Raw genomic sequence first — 20,265 nt, 5'->3', positions numbered from 1 at the left:
TTACCAATCAGAAAGGAGTCTTCACAGGTTGAAAATGCTTAACTTAATAGTTTAGGCATTTCCCTTTACAGAGTCTCTTCATTTCACAACCAGAACAGATATAGAAAGAAATATAAGAAAATACTTAGCTTCATTCATACTATCAATTATTGGCCAATGGAAGATAATTTTAAAACAGTTAGCTTGTCTTTGGATATTTTTATTTATTGGTACAGGGGGAATTCATCATCTGGGGGTGGGAAGAATTTAATATAAAACAAAAGGGTTAGAAGAGTAAGGACAATATCAAATTTGAACAATTTATACTAGAATATATGTAAATTGTGCCCCTTGGAATTGTGGAACATAGTGGCCTTGCTTAAACTTAAGAATTAAGACCAACAACAAAAAATAAAGAATAAACTCCTCTGCCAATGAGGCAATTTCAGATTTATAAACACTGAAATTTTTCCCACAAACTCCACTTACAGCCCAGTTAGCTACAGGGAACAGAGTCCCAAAGGACTTCAGATTAAAAAAGCAGTTGCTCTTCAGTGTGAGATTATGAGGATTTGAGCTGACTCTATCCATTTAAGATTTAAGGAGAAGGGGCTTTTGGTCCCAAGCAGCATCGATAATTGAGGGAAATCTGTACAAGGGACACAGAACAACCTGGTTCTTAGACAAGGTGCTGTATCCATTAAACATCAGTGCACTGCATAAGCATTTTGGACAAACACCCACCTGCATCTCTTCTACCCAAGACAGCAGTTCATACACAAATCGGAGGTTGCCTTCATCTTCAGAGGAGGAGATAGACACAAGTTCAGTCCGAGTCATGGGTTTTCGGAACCAGGAGGTAGAAGAAGAATGGGTTGTCTTGGTCAAGGGTTCTGCTTTCAGGTGAGTAGTGGTTAAAGTAGAGGGTGGAACCAATTCAAGCGAAGTGAAATGGCCCTTCCGGTACAGGTTTGTACACTCTAGACGCAAGGTGACCAGCTCATCCTGCAGACGCATGACCCTGAAATGGAAGAAGAGAAAAGAGGAAGGGACTTAAATCTATGATATGTTTTATCTTTCTTTTTCTGGCGGCTAGTGGCACAGAGATCAAACCTTCATGTGAACTTTTTTTTTTTTTGGGGGGGGGTGGTGGATAACATACTTTTTTTTTTTTCCTTTTTTTTGTCTTTTTTCGTGACCGGTAACGGGATCGCAACCCTCAGTGTCACACCCGTACCGCGCTCAACCAGTTGCACCCGTACTGAGCGGACCGGTCTCTATATGGGATCTGAACCCTCGGCGGGAGCGCCGCAGCACTCCCAAGCACCACACTCTACCGAGTGCGCCACCGGGCTGGCCCGATAACATACTTTTAAAAATAAAATCTTCCCTATCCATTTGGCAAGGAAGTGGTAAAAATAAAAATGAGATCATATCAGGAAAAGTGATTTGAAAAAGAAAAAGCATTATGTGAATGCAAGGTGATATTAACATCTTCATCTAATTCAGAGTCACCTTCAAGGCAAATGTCAAACTACAGTGTTAACTGGAGGGAAGCAACCCAATGCCTATTTATTTATTTATTTATTTATTTTTTATTTTGTCAATATACAATGTAGTTGATTATCATGTCCCATCACCGAAACCTCCCTCCCTCCTCCCTCTCCCCCCTCCCACCCAAGTGTGTCCCCTCCATTTGCTTGTTGTAAGAACTTCAAAAAAAAATTGTGGTTGTTATACCAGTCCTGAGGGACCAACCAATATTTCCCCGGTATCTCTGTCCCCTGTATGGGCCAAGTGTGATCATCTCTGTGCCCCGCATGGGCCAAGTGTGATCACCTCTGTCCCCCACTTTGGTCAAGTGTCATCATTGTAGCTTTCTCTTGGTGGAATCAGAGTCTCAGGGCCACTAGAGGTATTAAGAGAACAAGACGCCCACCATACAAATTAGACCTTATACACATGTGTTAAGATCGAGAGAGGGGACTCAGAACATCCGAGACTGCAACCGTGACAGTCAGTCAGTGGTCTGGAGAACACGTAGGGTTTGCAGGAAAATTCAGACTGTGGGTGTCTCGCCACACGTGCACCCTTGACACCAAGCTCATGGAGAAGTCTGTGGAAGGCTGCACCTCTGAGAAAATGGAAATCAAGCACTTGCTGTTTGTTTTCATGATACTCTTGATGGGCGGGGCCAAGAATCCAGAAAATAAGCTGAAGGCTTCTCTCCACAAAGCCCACATGCATCTGTCTATTTTCATTTATTGGGACCTTAACAACAGTAACGACTCCTTCGTTCCTCCCTTCTACATCTCATGCAAGTGAGCTGTTGGTAAGTTCAAATGTGGAAGCAGAAAGGGAAGGGATTCTGGCAAATGCGGTTTCTAACATTATCCACATTGACATTGCACAATCCAGAAAGACTGTCTCCAACTCTAGATTTCATTGTCGTATCACAGGTGTCTCTTGAGTCAAAGCCTATTGTCCAATTCATACCCGCAAGCAAGGACACGCAGCACAGGGCCAACGTTGAACATAACAATTCACTTGAGGCTGTACTCTTTGAAGAATGTTGCATAATTAGAAATTTCTTGTTTCGGGGTGTATATTTAAATCCTTAATCCATTTTGAGTTGATTTTAGTATATGGTGAGAGGTATGGGTCTAGTTTCAATCTCCTGCATATGGATATCCAGTTATCCCAGCACCCTTTGCTGAAGAGGCAGTCCCAACCCCAGTGAATAGGCTTGGTGCCTTTGTCGAAGATCAAATGGCAGTAAGTGCGTGGGTTGATTTCTGGGTGCGCTATTCTATTCCATTGATCAGTGTCTCTGTTTTTATACCAGTACCATGCTGTTTTAACCCAATGCCTATTTATATAACTCCTGGATGGTATAACAGAATAAACAACGAATCAGGGGTCAAAAGATATGGATCCTAGTCTTGGCTCTGTACAACCTAGCCATGTGGCTAAGCCATGGGACTTTAGACAGTCCTCATCTCCTCTGTGGTCTCAGTTTCCTCTTACATATAAAATGAGTGCACTGGATCACTACTGTGTTATCACAGTCCTGCAGGTCACTCTGAAAATTGTGAGGACGTTATAAGATGCCACAATGACTGGGGGAATCCTACAGGTCCTTAATGAAAGAAGCCAGCAATAATGGAAAACTGTCTTCCACCACAAGAATTTTCCTGCCCCAAATACTTGTACTATATCCCCCTGAGACACTGACTTCTAAGGTCCAAGTTATAAGATTCAGGGCCTGACTCTTGATCTACTGTTGATCCATGAGCCTCAACAGTAAGGAAGCTCTCTGTATGAATACCATGTTCCTCACCTAAAAGCCAGCTCTTCTAACTGGTAGTAATTTTCATCCCGTAGGATCTGCAGATCCACTTGCAGCTGCCTGATGAGACCTTCACACTCCTGAATGTACATGATGACATCTGACTCGCATTGTACTGGTTGTCCTGATTCCAGGTGAGCAGCATCCTGAGACAGAAAGGGAGAATAAGAAAGGGAAACTTCCATTGCTCCCACCCACTAGGAAGATGGAGCCAAGGGGCCCAGTGGAATTCAAAGAAATAGGAAGTGACACAGTTGGATTCCTCAACTGTTAACTCTGACCATTAGAACAGAGGGTGAGAAATGGAAAACATGTGACATAAGATGTGGGACCAGACAGAGACTTACAGCCTGCAGTGTATTCTTAGCTAGTGTCAATTTTTCTTCACAGTTTAAAGCACCATTCTGGATTTTGTTTGCAATCTGTAGCAGTAATTCCAGCCTAAAATAAGGTAAAAACCATAGTCAAATGCAACGTAGTCCAGTAAGTAACTTCAGATCACCCTCAGGCTCTGGACCCACCTCTCCACAGCTGGTCGAAGTGATTTCTCTCGCTCCAGCATCTCAATAATGAGCTTTCCCCACTCTTCTTCCACATCGTTAGGGTGATAACCTTGAGGCAGTTTAATTCGGCCAAATTCAATCCACACCTGAAAGAGATATTCTTTCAGTCCAGAAATACAGCCATGCCCTCAAGCCAAGTTTTCATTTATTCTTTGTATATCACTTCTTGCTGTTTTAACCAGCCAGTTAGAAGTTTCTCCCATTGTCTAATGTGGGAAAACAATCAAATATTTAGCAATGCCTCACTCCGAAGTGAGGGAAAAAAAAAAATCACCTCTAAAATGTAGGGACTACCTGTTTTGAATCCTTCCATTCCTTTTATACTTTGTATAGATCCTCCTGTCCTCTCAATAGTCCCCATTGTGGCATGGTTAAATGCCCATCTCTACAGCTTAAAATTCTCTAGGAATCAAAATGTGAAAGGAAGTCTCTTTTCTTTCCACCACAGGGAAAGATTTAGCTTTCCTCCAAGAAGCAGGAAAACTCATCCACAAAACTCAAGATATCCGAATAAAGAGATGTTATTTTTTAATAAATCTCTTTTAAAATACAGATGGTTGATATTGCCCCTTAACCACAAATTTTCAAGACCAGCCTGAGACTGATACCATATTTGTCACCCTGAAGATATTGCTATTAATTCAGGTTGGGGAGAGAATATACTCTGGGAATACGGCCAATCCAGAAGCAACAACAGGGCTGGCCAGTTGCTCAGCTGGTAGAGCACAGTGTTATAACACCAAGGTCAAGGGTTTCAATCTCCATACTGGCCAGCCGCCAAAAAAAAGGGGGGGGCGGGGGGGAAGAAGCAACAACAGTGCAAACCAGAAAACCCCTAGTCTCAACAAAGGATGGGCTTCCTTACCTCTAATAATTTATATAATTCCTCAATTCTTCCTTTTTCTCTCTCCTTGGCCAGAATTTCTGTTTCTTTGAAGTGTATATATTGGTTATAAAGTGCCTACAAAATTAATATTTGGTGAATAAATGAATGGATACCAGCAACCAGGCCCAATTTTTCATGTCACCTCACCCAGAAGTAACAAGCTCTGAGATTTACCTCCTAAAAAGAATTTATAAAAATAATTTAAGTCCATGACTTTACCTTTAGTTCAACAGGGTTCTGGGGAAAAGATTTATCTGACATCAGTATTATATGCTGTTTGATCCAGGGAATGAGGGAGTCCACTCGGCTTTGGTATTCTTGCCACCTGGAGTCTACTTCCTATTGCCAAAAGGTAAACATCACACACCTGCTTAGCAATATCCCAAACAAGCACAGAAGAAAGTAGCTCAGGCCACCCCAAACCATATCAAATCCTTTTCCTCTAACTGCCTAGACAGCTGCTTAGTTTAATGCTCATGGTCCCAGTTTTGAAGCTCCTCAAGGGCTCTCAGGATGGGATTCAACTTCCTGACATCTAGAAAGCCCACAAACCAAGCTACTAAAAATATTCAGAAAAGATCCATGATATACCAAATCAAGATATTAGTGGCTGAGAAAACACTGCTTCTTGAATTATAGCTGGGGATGAAAGGAACATTCTTCGCTGGCATTTAGCATTCTTTGCTAGATGCTACAAAATTAGCAATATCTAGACTCATTCCCAGGGACCAATGACAATGTCCATGTATGATAAAGATAATGTGGATTCATTTGCTCTGTATAAAAGTGCTCTGCATACAATGAGTGCTTAAGAAACATTGTCTAAACAATGCATTCCACCCAAACAAATCAAAGACAGAAGGTATTTTAGGAAAATGTTTTTGTTTTTGTGTTTTTTTTTTTTTACCGTAGCACCGATCCCTTCTCCACCCTCAGGGACTTTAGGGAAAGCATCATAAATTGAAGACACATAAGTGATTACAGACTTTTCATCTGGAGATGGCACATCCACATCTGAGAGAGAATGAACAAGAAATTTCTCAGAACAAAGGAACCTACCAGAAGAAGGAACAGTGAATGTATGCTGAACTTACTCAAGTTCAATGAATGCTCACCTTCTGCATCCAGCAATCGGGTGACTCCCAGTCTTTCTGCCACTTCGAAAGCCTGTTCCAGATTCTCTCGGTTACTTTGGATTTGCACCCTCTCCATATCTACCAGATCAGGTCTGTAAAAGTCCACCAAGGCACATGAAAAGCCATCATCTACACATCACACGAATTCACAAAAAGAAAACTTCTTACAAGTTCCCAGAACTGAAAAACACTGAGTGAGTTAGAGAGAATGCAGGAGGTTTACAAGGGTACTAACTCCCATTTTTAATTACATACCAGGAGTGCACTACTCCCAAATTCTAAATTTACACAACAGTGGGTTCCTGGGAAAGGTATTATAAACTAGTACCAAAAATTGGGGCATGTTTACGGCCACGAAGAACTCAATAATTTTGATTTTTAAAATTCAAAATAAGAACTCAGTAGTTTTTTCATTCAAAATTCTTGCCTTCCTCACTTGCCTCACTCCAGCCACCCGCTGTTCCTCATCCACTCCAAGCAAGCCCCGACTCAGGCCCTCTGCACTTGCTATTTCCTCCAACTGGAACACTCTGACCCCAGAGGCCTGCATGGCTCACTCCCTCATGGCTCTGTTCCAATGTCCTCATCAAATAGGCCATCTCTCAACACCCTGTTCAAAATACCACAACCCCCTGTCACTCTCTATCCCTCCATTGCCCTTACCACTGTATGACAGCGTATATTTGTTTATTGCCTTTCTCGCCACTGATAGGTAAGCTCCATGAGAGCAAGAACGTTTGCTATTTTATTCACTGCTATATGTGCCCAGTGCCTAGAATAGTAGGAGTTCAATAAATATTCCTTTTTCAAGTGAATCAGAGCCTTGATTCTTGGTTGAAGGGGAACACAGCATTATAACTAATTACAAACAAGAGATGAGAAGAAGTCCTGCAGGAGTACTGACATTCTACTGTATTTACCTGTATCGGTGAATAAGTGCATTGAACATCTTCCCATCACTCCAGCAGGAGGAAAAGTTGGTGCACTTGATTCCTGTGTAACCAGCTGTTACCTTCTGGGTCCATAGGAGTAGCTTCTCCTTGGCTGACATATCTCCTGATTCCCCACTAATGTAGATGTCAGAGATCTGCCAAAAAATAGGTCATGGAGAAATTTAGTATAAATAAGATGAAGATTTTTAACCTTCTCTTCCCAGTACACTATGGCTCTTAGAGGAAGAGGGAGATCTAAAGCTGGCAGCTCTTTAGATGACAACTTCAACGTTTATCCACTCTTTGGTAACCAAAGAAATGCAAATTAAAACCATGAGAAGTTATTTTCCATTTATCAAGGTAGGAAAGGTTTGCTTGTTTTTAATGATACTATTCAGGATTGGAGAGAATATCTAAAATTGGGTATTCTCACATGCTGCCATAGTGAGAATACAAATGGCATAACTTCTCTGGATATCAGTTGTGAATCAAAAGTCTTATACATACAACTTGATAGGAAATCATCAGAGATATGTACAAAATATTTTATACAAGAATGTTTATCAAAACATGATAAACATGATATAGCAAACAGTTATAAAGAGCTAAAACTCTAATAAGGGATTCATTGGTTACAGAGTATAGCACTTAAGCAGAATAGGATTCTTTCTAGTACTTAAAAAGGTACTTAGAAAAGGGCCGGCCCGTGGCTCACTTGGGAGAGCGCAGTGCTGACAACACCAAGCTAAGGGTTAAGATCCCCTTACCAGTTATCTTTTTTTTAAAAAAGGTACTTAGAAAATTTTAATGACATAGAAAAATGGTCACCAAAAAGAAAAACAATACAAACAAAATAATATATATAGTAATCCTGATTTTGTATAAAAGATATACAAAATATATATTTAACTATGTAGTCATATATGCATATACATATGCATACATGTGCATATATACCATGTGTGTGAGTGTAAATATTGGAGAGAAATGTACCAAACTAGTAATCACAGTTTATCTGTGAGTGATTGTATTACAGGGGATTTTTATATTTTCTAAATTTTCTACATCATGTACATTTTTATTACAAGAAAAAAAGCTATTTTAAGAAATCTCCAAAATATAGCACAGACCTACTTTAAGAGAGATGGCGGTGCAAGGAGAGGAAAAAATGCATACTTCAATTCCACACAGACCTGGATTTAAATCCCAGCTTGACCAACTGCAAATTCAATTATCACATCTGTAAAGTGGAAATAATACCTACCACCTTTTCAGGGTTGCTGTGATAATCAACTAGATTATACGTTGAAGCCCCTAGCCCAAACTCAGGGTTATGCTCAACAAATAGAGTTCTCTTCCCTCTTCCTTGTATGGATGATGGTCTTCCTTCAATTCTTACTTGTCCATAGCTCCTACAGCACTGACAGTTTGTATCGTCATTTAATTAAATGTTATTTTGCATTACTGTTATTTCATATATTTAATCTTATCTCCCCAAGATTGTAGGTTTCCTAAGGGGCTGGCACCATCTCTTTAATCAGAGCTGTCTAAAAATGAACAGCACCCCCTATGAGGGAGAGCTCCTTGCCATTAGATATCTTCAAGCAGAAGCTGGGAGGCTGCGGAAAAAATAACCTCCCACTCTGAGACTCAGTGATCCTTTCATACATTGCCCATTGCAGCAAGAGTGCTGGTCATATGGCGGCAACTTAACAAATTTTAATTAATAATCACTTGGTTTATAAATGAAATAATAAAAATAAGTGAATAAAAGTATTTGGGGGTAAATCTTTCCTAGAATCCCAAGACAGGTTACATCTTGGACAGCAAACTTGGAGAAGTCAAAGCAGTGTGTAAAGTCAACTAAGTTTAGGCTAATGTTAACAATGGTTGTGTCCCCTGTAGTGGGACTATGAATAATTTTCTTTCTGCTTTTCTTTTTTTTTATACCTTACTTTTATAATAAAAACTATAAACTGATCTTTATTAACAAGAAAAAGCACAAGCCTTTAAATCAAACAGATTTGTGTTTGAAAAGAGGCATTTACTGGGAACTTAACCTCAGGCAAATCACTTAAGCCTCTTGCACCCCATTTTCTCCCTATTTAACACAGGATAGTAACTTTCTCATAGGATAATTATAAGGATTAAAAAAGGTGATGTAGGTAGTGCCTAGGGAACACCTGTGGGGTACTTCAGGGAAAAAATAGAATTAAAAGACAACAGGAATCTTCCCGTGAACTTTTTGAAGTACTCCCATATTTCCTTCCCATAATAATAAAACGGCATGTCCAACACAATTTTTGGTTTGGGTGTTTGGGACAGGGAAGGCACTAGCATTCAACAGAACACTGTGGTTCTTAGTTGTCTCTCTCAGGTGTAGTATCCCTGGTGGTCAGCACAAGGGGGCAATCAAGTGTCCAAATACTAAATTTACAAATTCAACTCATAAGAGATGAGATTAAATATTAGCAGAAGATACTTTCAAATCAGAAAAACAGGACTGAGAACTTTAATATTTCATTAAGAATAAAAGAAAGCTGCAGACTGCTAAATGTTACTAAGATGTATGAAGAAATATTGTGAGGATGGGGAGCTTGTGTGGAGTCTAGACAAGGGAAGCCAGGAAGTGCTGCCTCTACACCTGCGAAGGTGACACAGCACCCTAACCAAGAGATTCAAGGGGAGAGGATTCTTGTATCTTTGACGGGTTCATTTCTACAGGAGAAATCAGGCCATCCTACTTTGATGATGCCAGCTAATAAGATCATCCCACAAAACTATCCTCCACTCACTGCCTCTCTGCTCTGACTCCATGTTCATCCGATATCCTTCAGATGATTTCCTTCCCAAATAGATACTCTAAAGTAACAAAATGCATTAAGTGGCCAATTCAAATAGTCAATCACTTGGCAGTGAAAATTCATTTTGTAAATTAATTAATTCACATCAGTCAATCTCTTGCAAGTGTGATCAGTGTGAGTCAATTCCATAAAACTCAATCAATTCCCAGTACACTGGTGGGGGGAAGAGCCGTGGAGCTGCAAACCTGAGGACCCCAAAATGAATCATGTTGTCCAAGCCCTCATCCCATGAGCCTAGTGTAAACAGCAATCCCTAGTACCAATTCTATCCCAGTTCCCCGCAACAACATTTCTAGCTACCTATTTCAATGCCTTAACACCCAACATTGATGTATCCCAGTACCTTCAGTGTAGCTGCATCACATACATATTAAGGCGAAATGTTGCTGAGAACAGGGAATAGATTTATGGAGGTAAAAGGGGATAGAACTTGAATAAGCAAAATGAAATCTTAGTATTTGGGTTCTTTATCCAAAAGCAAAATCTCAGTTAATTAATTGATATTGTATGTCCAGTACAACCACAGTCAATCTCTCTAGTGACATCTCCTATCTGCCAATCACAGCATTTCTGCACTGTACATAGCACTGAAACTGCTTCAATGAAAAGTTTTACTTCAGATTTTCAACATAGCTGTAATGAGACAGGGAAATGTTTGCATCCCTCGGGGAAAGGAAAAATATACTGTTTGTATTAAGGCCCTTCCTAAACTGTAAACTGGATGAGAAAACAGGGATTACAGTTCATAACCATCTCAGTAATTAAACCTGGCCTTTGTCCATCTCTTCTTGTAATACTTGCATGTGACGTGTGTGCACAATGCTGTCCTTTGGGCTGTGCAGAAGCTTTTACCTTAATCTCCCAAATGCGGAAATCCAGCTTCAGTTTCAGGGAGCTTTCTACCCTCGTCTGGGTTTTAGGCAGGAAGCCATGTGGAGAAGGAGGACAGCCTCAATACCATGCCAGAGACTATGCACGTCTACATGAATTTTCTTCCAACCCACACTTCCCAATTCCTTCTCTGAAGCATTTCCAGAAACTTAATATTTTCCTAATAACTCAATAAGTATTAACCAAACAACATCGAAACATTATGCCACATACCGTCAAGAAGAACAAAAACACACACACCATTTATTCATTCTGTTATCATTTTCTAGCAACCAATATGTTCTATGAGCTGTGTTTAAGTTCTTGATATCTCAAAATAAAAGCACAGCCTCAGGACTGAAGCTCAAACAATTTAGCCAGGCACATAATTTACTATAGAGAGAGATCAGTGTTGTGACAGAGGGAAGCAAGTAACCCAAACTAGCAATGCCAATGGATTTTCAGAGATGACAATATTTGTGCTGAGTTTCATTAAGAAGAAGTTAGCCAGGTGAAAAAGGAGAAAACAAAAAAACGTGGCTGCCATGCACAAACTTAGTTAAGATATGCCAAATCTGACTAAAATAAGGCTATCTTAAATATTTTCCCAAATGACAAGATAGGTGGAAGTAAAAGAGTAATGAGGAAGGGAGCTCTGTGGTCCTCTTGAATGTATAAACTTCTAGAAATTTATTTACACATACATATATATTTAAAATTAAGCAGTATATCTAACACATTAACTTAGTATTAATGCTATATCTGCCTTTACATTTCAAAAAACCATATTCAAACTTCACATGCATCTTTGACATTAATGTCTTTTTCATCAATAAGCTATTTTTTGCGTGAACTTTCTAAAAAAATCATCTACTTTTCTTTTCAAGATCTTCAAGATACAACATTTTTCCAAGTCCATACCATCTCTGGAAATTTCATTCCAAACCACAAGAATATAGTTGCATAACACTGGATTTGGGTTTTTTTTTTTCCCCTCATTGGTTCTATTGGCTTTTATTTATGATCTACATAATGTGACCACTTGCTCTGTATGTGTGTGCATGTGTGTGTGTGCATGCATTTACACAAGTTTCATAAGTGATGCAAGTGATTTTTTTTTTAAGTTTTTAATGTTAAGGCTTGTATACAATTACACTCAACACTACAGATTAGGAGGTTATATTCCCAAGAACAACTAAGACTTTCTCAGATTTTTGGTATCTCTTTTTTGTCTAACCAATTATGTCAGGTAGTCTCTACAAAAACTGATATCTATAGAACTAACAGATGGGGACACAGATTCATTCATCCTTTTTCATGAACTGACTATAACCTCACTGGAAGACCAATAACAAGAAAATTGGTAAGAAGCCAAATACAAAAAGAATGTTTCTTTTCTGAAGGCTAATTTCTGGAGGAAAAAAGGCTTACCTTATATTTATAGTCATATGTGGTATAAAAGAGTTACATATAATTTCATGCCAAAAAAAAAAAAGCAATAATTATAGTAATATCCAATATAGAATCTCAGCAGAATGGAAAATTACTGTAGGCTGGAGTGATAAAAAGATTTTTTGAAGAAGTATGATTTAACCTCATCCTTGAAGGATGTTATAGAACAGACAAAGAGAAAGAAAAAAAGAATCCCATAGAAAGTGGATATAAATGAAGATTGAAAGTTGAGATGAGCTGAAACAGGAATAGCAGATGGTTAAGGGGCTGACCTGTTAAGACAGGAGATTTAAAACTGGGAACTAATAGGAACAAAGATCAGACAGATTACGGAGGAATTGGAATACCGGGCTGAGGGATTTAGACTTTGTAATTCTACATAAATCTCAGGGAATAATACTAGATATTCTGAGAAGTAGATACTTGATTCTCATGTCCTGAAGTTTCTACCTGACCTAATCCAACTATACAGAAGGCATCAGACCTTGAAAACTTTCATTCAAGAAGCAGGTGAGGACACACTGCAGTGGTTCATTACAAATAACCAGCTAGGGGGATCTAATGGCAGCCAAGTTTGCAGGGAATAGAGAGAGAGAAGGTGTTTATTACCAGCATGAGAGTTAGGTAAAGGTCAAGGGGTGCTTCTTTCAGTATTCAAATTCAGAGTCTCGGAGGTCTCACTAGGGAATACAACTAGAATGGGAATCCCAGAATATGGGCATTTTTCAGTTTTACTAAATAATGTCAAACTATTCTCCAAATAACAGTACCAATTTATACTCCCACCTACAGGCTATAAAGAGGTTTTCCCATCACTCTACACCCCTGCCTAACTTAGTATTTTCAGACTTTTTATTTTCTGCCAATCTGATGGGTATAAAATGGTATCTTTTTGTTATTTTGATTTGCATATTCTCGATTACTAGTGAGAAAGAGTCTTTATGTGTAAAGAATAAAAAAGGATTATTAAGAGTAAGAGTAAAGATAAGAAAGAGTAAAAAGGATTTGGATTTCCTTTTTAGTGTGAATTACTTATTCCTGGGCTTTCCCCTGTTTTTCTACAAGAGTGTTTGTCTTTTTCTTGTTTATTTGTAGGAATTCTTTAAATAATAATATTAATAACTAACATTTATCATGCTTTACTTATATTGACTCACATAATTCTCACAACAACACTACAAAGTATACACTATTCTTATCCTCAATTTACAAATGAGGAAACTGAGGCACAGAGAAGTTAAGTACACTGCCCCAAGGCATACTGCTAGTAAGTGGTAGAGCTGGGATTCAAACCCAGCTAACCTAGCTCCACACTCTTAACCACTTCACCTCATTTCAGATATTCTGGATAGTAACCCTTTTTCAATCTATGCATTATACAATTCTACCATTCTTTTTTTTTTTTTTTTTAAAAGATGACCAGTAAGGGGATCTTAACCCTTGACTTGGTGTTGTCAGCACCACGCTCAGCCAGTGAGTGAACCGGCCATCCCTATATGGGATCCGAACCCGGGGCCTTGGTGTTATCAGCACCGCACTCTACCGAGTGAGCCACGGGCCGGCCCCAATTCTACCATTCTTAATACCCTTGTTTTATAAGTATTTTATTTTTATATAACAATATTTTTCTTAACTTCCCATTTGAAATGGAAATTTTCAAATATATACAAAATGAGACAGAAAAGTATGAGCCCCTACGTACCCATCACCCAGTTTCAACCATAATCAACTCACAGCTAATTCTGTTTCATCTACACTCCACCCACTTCATCCCTCCCCTATTATTATGAAGCAATAACCACATATATTTCCTCTATAAACTTCTCAGTATGAATCTCTAAAAGATAAGGGCTCTTTTTTAACATAACCACACTATTGTCACACTTAAAAAATGATTCTTTAGGGGCCAGTCCCTGGCTCACTCGGGAGAGTGTGGTGCTGATAACACCAAGGCCCCGGGTTCGGATCCCACATAGGGATGGCCGGTTCGCTCACTGGCTGAGTGTGGTGCTGACAACACCAAGTCAAGGGTTAAGATCCCCTTACCGGTCATCTTTTTTAAAAAAAAAAAAAATGATTCTTTAGTAATATTTTTAAGTAAAATTTTCTGAAAAAGAAATAAAATCCTTTCTTAAACAAAGCTCTAACTGTGACTTTAACTTCTACATTCCTCCAACAGTATCATCCAGTTAATTTTGCTTTCTTTTAATAATACAAAGTCAATATTACTTTCAACTTTCCAAATGTAATTAAAGAGAAGAAATGGGAAAGGGATAGTTGTAAACTGAAAAGGCTGAGCCCAGAAAATAACACACCAGCTGATCTCTTTCTCATCATTTCTAGCCCCCAGTGTTATCTGACTGTTCACCTGAAATTGTAGGGACACTAAGGTTTTATAGCAAGTCAAATTCTTTTTCTTTTCCCCCTGGTTTTGGCTGCTGGCTGGTAAGGGAATCCAAACCCTTGACCTTGGTGTTATCAGCAACACACTCTAACCAAGTGAGTTAACCAGCCAGTCCCTTAAGAGTCAAATTCTTCATTCAAGGAGATCCACTAACAGTTTGGACAGGAGCCAAGGTGGGGAGGAAGAAGGGATTTTTAACTATTTTCCTTGCTCAAGTAAGTCAGGTATTATGAATATTAATGGCAGCTGGGAGTAGGGAGTCCTGAGAGAAGGAATGGGCCAGAGAAGGCTTCTGTCTGACATCAAAGTACAATCACTTTTAGCCTGATCTCATCTAGTTCCAAATCCTTGTCTATTTATCATTCTGAAAACAATTTTTGTCAGCTGGCCCTTCATGGTGCTTCTGTGTTAACTATTTCCTGACAAGGGAATTAACCAACTTGTTGGGAAAATATGAGAAAATGATCAGGGCCCCTCAGATGTTCAGAATCTTGCTGAGCATTTAATGTAAATATGCACATGCGCTCAGGTGTTCCTTGATTATTGTCTAACGTAATTGAGCATGTGCACCCAGGTGTCCTGGGTTATGGACTTAAGTATAAAGGATGAGTGGCTCTGATCCACAGCACCTCCCACCCCCGAGATGCTGGGGGGTGGGGGGGTACCGGGAGGCCGATACTGCTGCTGGAGGCTGTTTCTGCCAGTATCCCTGGGACCCTCTGTGAGGCTGCCGCAACCGCTGGATCTCTGCTGCTGTTGCTGAGGACTGAGCTTGTGTCATCTGCCAATGGCTCCCGGGATCTTTCCCAATTACCTAGCGTGGACCTGCATGTGAGGGGTCTGGTGACCCAGCCTGGCATGTGAGGTGACCAAGTCTGTACAATGGGTTTGAAGAGTCTGAGCCCTAGCTCTAACAATATAAATGGAAACTTAGTATAACTAAAATAATGAAACATTTTGGCTTCAGTTATGATTTGCCTTACTCAACAACTGGTGTAGTCATGTAGCTTTACACAACTACACCAGGTACAGAAGAAAGCAGACCATTTATCTTCTATTATCTAAACCCCAGGAATCAGTTCCCATTTCTCTCTATCCTGAAAAGCAGCAAAGCCCATCTTGAAGTTTATTTCTAGCCACAGCCTGGTCCCACTCCCGTCAACATGCCACGGACTAATCAACAGTAGTAGAGACAATGTGGCCTGAGTTATGCCAAGGACAGGCACCACTCTGGAACTTGAATTATTTTCTGAGGAGGGTTACTACCCTGGCATATTAAAAACAAAATAAGCACCAAAAAAGCAAACAAAAAATGAACTTTCTTGAACTGCCAGCTGCCTCCTGTTTAGGAGGGAGCTGGGGTGTAACCATCAGCAGATGCTCTTCTGACCCACCCTCCCAGCACTCCCACTCAGCAGAGAAAGCTCATGCTCTATCTAGCCACATGCTCTCGCTTCGAGTGTCAGTGTCAGAGCTCGCTGCCCTCTGTGTCCCTGGCTTGGCTGCTGCCATCCTCAACACCTGTGAACAGCCTGCTAGTGAGGACAGCAGTTCCCTAAAGACAGTGCCTTCAGAGACTAATGAGAGGTTTCAGGCCCCTTGGCCTTAAGGACTTTCATTCTGAAGGGATTTCACACTTATCTTGAGAAGTTTCTTCTGATCTGACCATGCAGGATGGTAGCCCCTACGTCACACAAGGGATACAGAGCCTTAGAAATGTGCCAGGTGTTTTTCACTCACTCAGTTTTTCAGTGCTGGCTGTATCTGCCCTCAAAGGGATGAATGTAGCGGTTGGCTGCCCAGAAAATGTCACTTACCAATTTGACTCATATACGGAAGAGCAAAAGGATCACACAGCTGCAGATACTGTCAGACTGTAGTTCATGGCCAAAAGGTTTCTCCCACCAATCTTTTTTCTAAGACTCCTCACAGACTCATGTGGAAACTTCCCTTCCCAGTGTGGAAATCCAGCCCACACAAAAGTGCCATTGCTACCTAGGATTGGTTTCCATCAGGATTTCCTAAAATTTTATACTCCAAACTTTCTGAAAGCCTCACATTCAATTATGAACATGTATCCTACAATGTTATGATGACTCCACAAAGTCAACTTTTTTTTCTTTTTTTTTTTTTTAAAGATGACCGGTAAGGGGATCTTAACCCTTGACTTGGTGTTGTCAGCACCATGCTCCCCCATTGAGCTAACCGGCCATCCCTATATGGGATCCGACCCCTCGGCGGGAGCGCCGCCACACTCCCAAGCGCCGCACTCTACCAAGTGCGCCACCGGGCTGGCCCCACAAAGTCAACTTTTTTTTCTTTTTTTTTCGGGCCGGCCCATAAATTACCCTGCCTTGGGACACAGCCAGCCACTGAGTCTCAGGGTTTTTTTTTTTTTCCTTTTTTTTTTTTGTCTTTTTTCGTGACCGGCAACGGGATCGCAACCCTCGGCGTCGCGCCCACACCGCGCTCACCCCGTGAGCGGACCGGTCTCTCTATGGGATCCGAACCCTCAGCGGGAGCGCCGCCACACTCCCAAGCGCCGCACTCTACCAAGTGCGCCACCGGGCTGGCCCCACAAAGTCAACTTTAATGCCAGTGGTATTAAAAGGGCAATCAGTTCAGCAGTTGGTCTTACCCTATCTTATCTACGTTCATTCCATACAGAAATAAAAGTTGACTTTGACATTCCATCTTATCTGATGAAACCCAAATACTTGTACACCCCATCCCAGTAGTCTCACTGCCATCCTTCCTACCATAGCACATGCTTGCACATGTGAGCACACCCACCCACACCCACCCATCCATTTTATATGAAGCCCAAGGAGCCTCTTGTGCATTTATATAATGGATATTTTTCTTTTTTTTTTTTGTCTTTTTCTATGTCCGGCAACGGATCGCAACCCTCAGTGTTGCCCCCGTACCGGACCGGGACCGGCAACGGGATCGCAACCCTCGGTGTTGCCCCCGCGCCTCGCTCAGCCAGTGAGCGGGAACCGGTCTGCATGTGGGATCCGAACCCTTGGCGGGAGCGCAGCCGCGCTTCCCAAGCAGCGCACCAGCGCAGTGTGCCACCGGGCCGGCCCTATAATGGATATTTTTCAATGGCCACTTTTTTCTTCAAACAGTGCAGTGTGCCACCGGGCCGGCCCTATAATGGATATTTTTCAATGGCCACTTTTTTCTTCAAACTTTTGGGAGTCTCCAAACTCTAAAACAGGGTCCTGAGACAGACCTATCAATGGGGGAAATCCACCCCCCCAAAAGGAAATTTTAAGCACAGATCAGTTTAAAATGTGTCTCTATCCTCAGCCTCATGCTACTGGTGATAAGCAGGGCACCAGTAGGTGGGTCACATCCCTGCTCTGTATAATATGAGCTTTCACAACCTAGACGAGGAAAGTGCCCTACTTTATCTCCCACCTCTTGCTGCTTTGAGATCCTAAAGTTTTTATTTCTTCTGCAGCAGGGGCCAACATGCTAATAAAAGTTCTTCGGCCACTGGTGAATTATAACTTCAATCACCTACATAATCACACACCTACATGCCACACCCTGTGCCACGCAGGATCTTACTGAGTCTCTATCTCAGTGTCCAGATCTCTGAATTCTCACTTGCTCTTGACTCTTAAAACATTCAAAGCAGGGGCTGTCAGGTTAGCTCAGCTGGTTAGAGCATGGTGTGATAACACCAAGGTCAAGGGTATGGATTCCCATACGGGCCAGCCACCAAAACAAAAAACAAAAAACAAAACATTCACACCAGCTACCACCACCAACACCTATACCTCACAAACAAAAACATGTCAACTAGTCCAATCACAAAAACTTTTTCTAGCCTTGAACCTTCAAACTGCTCTAATCTCTCTATCTCTCTATGCCCCTCTCCTCTAATCGTGGAATTAGGAACCAAAGAAGGATAAGCCCTCTACACCCATACAAATATTGAATGCATGTTGTCATTAAAAGTTTCCCCACAGGAATGGGATTGTGTCAGCTCTAGTAAGAAAATCACTCTCCAGGGAGAAGAGAAAGTATCCTTGAAGAAAGCTGCCTTACCCCAAACCCCTTTAACATTCCTCACCCCTTCCACATTCACTTCAGAGATTCAGCTATTCCCGCCTGTAGTCTTTTGTGCTATGCCATAACTTCTTGTAGCAGGGAAGCTGGTGAACAGACCTGCCTGAGGGTAAGCACTATCTACCACTGCACCTTGAGAGATAACCCTACCAGATAGCTCAAGCAATTATGCCATGTGGCTACCCAGAATCAGGGATTCCCCAGAGACAATAAGACTTGGTTTCAAGTTTCAAGGAGCATTCTGAAATAGATTCTGCTTGCCAAACCCCAACAGTCACTAACTCACAGTACCCAAAATGGTAAGTTTGAGAAGCACCAATATCCTCACTGCTCTCCACACTCCACTTTAATATGTTTGAGGGCCAGGATTCCAAACAGAAGTCTGATTACCCCTTGAACATGCCCACCTACCTCCTCCAGACCTGATGATGGGGTGTGGCTTGCCTCCAAAGAAAGGGTGCCATCCTCTTCTGAGAAGGATGTGGAGCTCTTTTCAGGTTCTGTATCTTTAGGCTGGATCCTATATAAGTGCGTCCCATTGCTGCCATAGCCAGAAGAGGAGGGCAAAATGCTCACAGTTATGCCACTGATAGATAAATCACTCTGAGAAGTGGGCAGTCTGGAACCCTGGGGGGGCATTCGACCCACGTGGGCAGGCTCTGTGCCTCTATGGCCTCTCAAATGGTCCTGAAGTGATGAAGGAACAGAACATTCTGCAATCCAGGAGCCTGCCTGAGGGGCACTTGAAATACTCTTGGTTCCTCCTCCCACACTCCAGCCCTCTGAAAGTTGGTCTTGATTTCCTGTGTCGGTGGGGTAGTCTGTCCTAGGTAGAGTGCTGTGCTGAGTGCCTCCTTTCTCCACTGCAGTCTCTCCTTGCAAAGGCAGCAGCACAGCCCTGCTGCTGCAGGATGCTGTCCTTAGAAATTCCACCAGTTGGCTCACTGACTTCTCACAGTTCCTTTCTGCTGGGTTATCAAGCAGGTGAGCAATGACAGTCATCCCCTCTTCCAGGGAATCCCAGACCCCTCCAGCAACTGATGACTCATTCTCTAACAAAAGGTGAGCAGTCTGGATCTCCCCTTGGAATCTCTCCTTCACCTGCACAAGCATCCCCTGATCGCCCACCTCCGAGTTGGGGGCTGAGTCCTCAGGCAGCGAAATATCTGGTGGGGGATGCTCTACTCCTCCTGCTCCATCCTCCTTTTGGAGACTCACTGTTAACTTCATTAGGGTTTCAGTCTCTTCAACGACTCCAGTTCCTTCCACGGGTTCTTCCTCGTGAGATGCCTCTGGAGTAGGGATTTTCTTCCCCCTCCACTTCCTTTTGAACCGAACCCTTTTCTTAGGAGATATGGGAGCCTTCTCAGGAATAGCTATTGACTCTTTCGGCTCCTTAACACAGCCCAGTGAATTTCCCATTTCCTTCCTTTCCTAATCTCAGCAAAAACGCAGCTAAGCCAGTCCTGGTATCCCACAGAAATCCCAACCTTGGCTTCATCAGATTTGATGCACATTTGAAAATATGCACTATGCCGGCAATCCCTCCAATTCTTTCTCCCTCCCTCCCCGCCTCTGTCTCTTCCAGCCGCTGCTGATTCAGACAGCCATCTTACAGGCTCAGAGCTGCAACAAGACAAATTCAAAGCATCTCACTGCAGTTCAGAAATCACTTGACCTAAAAGCAGACAGAAACCAGATTGGCTGCAGCTTCCTCTCTCCAAATATGAGGTAATTAGAGCACTGC

At 41.6% G+C, this 20,265-nt stretch overlaps 1 protein-coding gene across 2 annotated transcripts in view; it reads right to left on the bottom strand.

The window, feature by feature from the left end:
• Positions 1–20,265, bottom strand: part of MACF1 (microtubule-actin crosslinking factor 1) — a 352,523-nt gene that overhangs the window by 167,029 nt on the left and 165,229 nt on the right. For both annotated transcript variants that reach the window (XM_008565851.1, XM_008565852.1), the window contains exons 6-14: positions 6,834–7,000; positions 5,893–6,005; positions 5,685–5,791; positions 4,997–5,116; positions 4,757–4,852; positions 3,850–3,977; positions 3,676–3,769; positions 3,320–3,474; positions 724–1,000 (exon numbers count right to left, since the gene is read on the bottom strand). In XM_008565851.1, coding sequence (XP_008564073.1) covers positions 724–1,000; positions 3,320–3,474; positions 3,676–3,769; positions 3,850–3,977; positions 4,757–4,852; positions 4,997–5,116; positions 5,685–5,791; positions 5,893–6,005; positions 6,834–7,000 — 1,257 coding nt within the window. The remainder of the gene's footprint in view (positions 1–723; positions 1,001–3,319; positions 3,475–3,675; positions 3,770–3,849; positions 3,978–4,756; positions 4,853–4,996; positions 5,117–5,684; positions 5,792–5,892; positions 6,006–6,833; positions 7,001–20,265) is intronic.

The sequence above is a fragment of the Galeopterus variegatus genome, unplaced genomic scaffold (genome assembly GCF_000696425.1).
Source record: "Galeopterus variegatus unplaced genomic scaffold, G_variegatus-3.0.2 Scaffold209, whole genome shotgun sequence".
NCBI classification, from domain to species: Eukaryota; Metazoa; Chordata; class Mammalia; order Dermoptera; family Cynocephalidae; genus Galeopterus; species Galeopterus variegatus.
The sequence above is the reverse complement of the archived record's forward strand: the minus strand, read 5'-3'. Positions and strand labels throughout refer to the sequence as shown.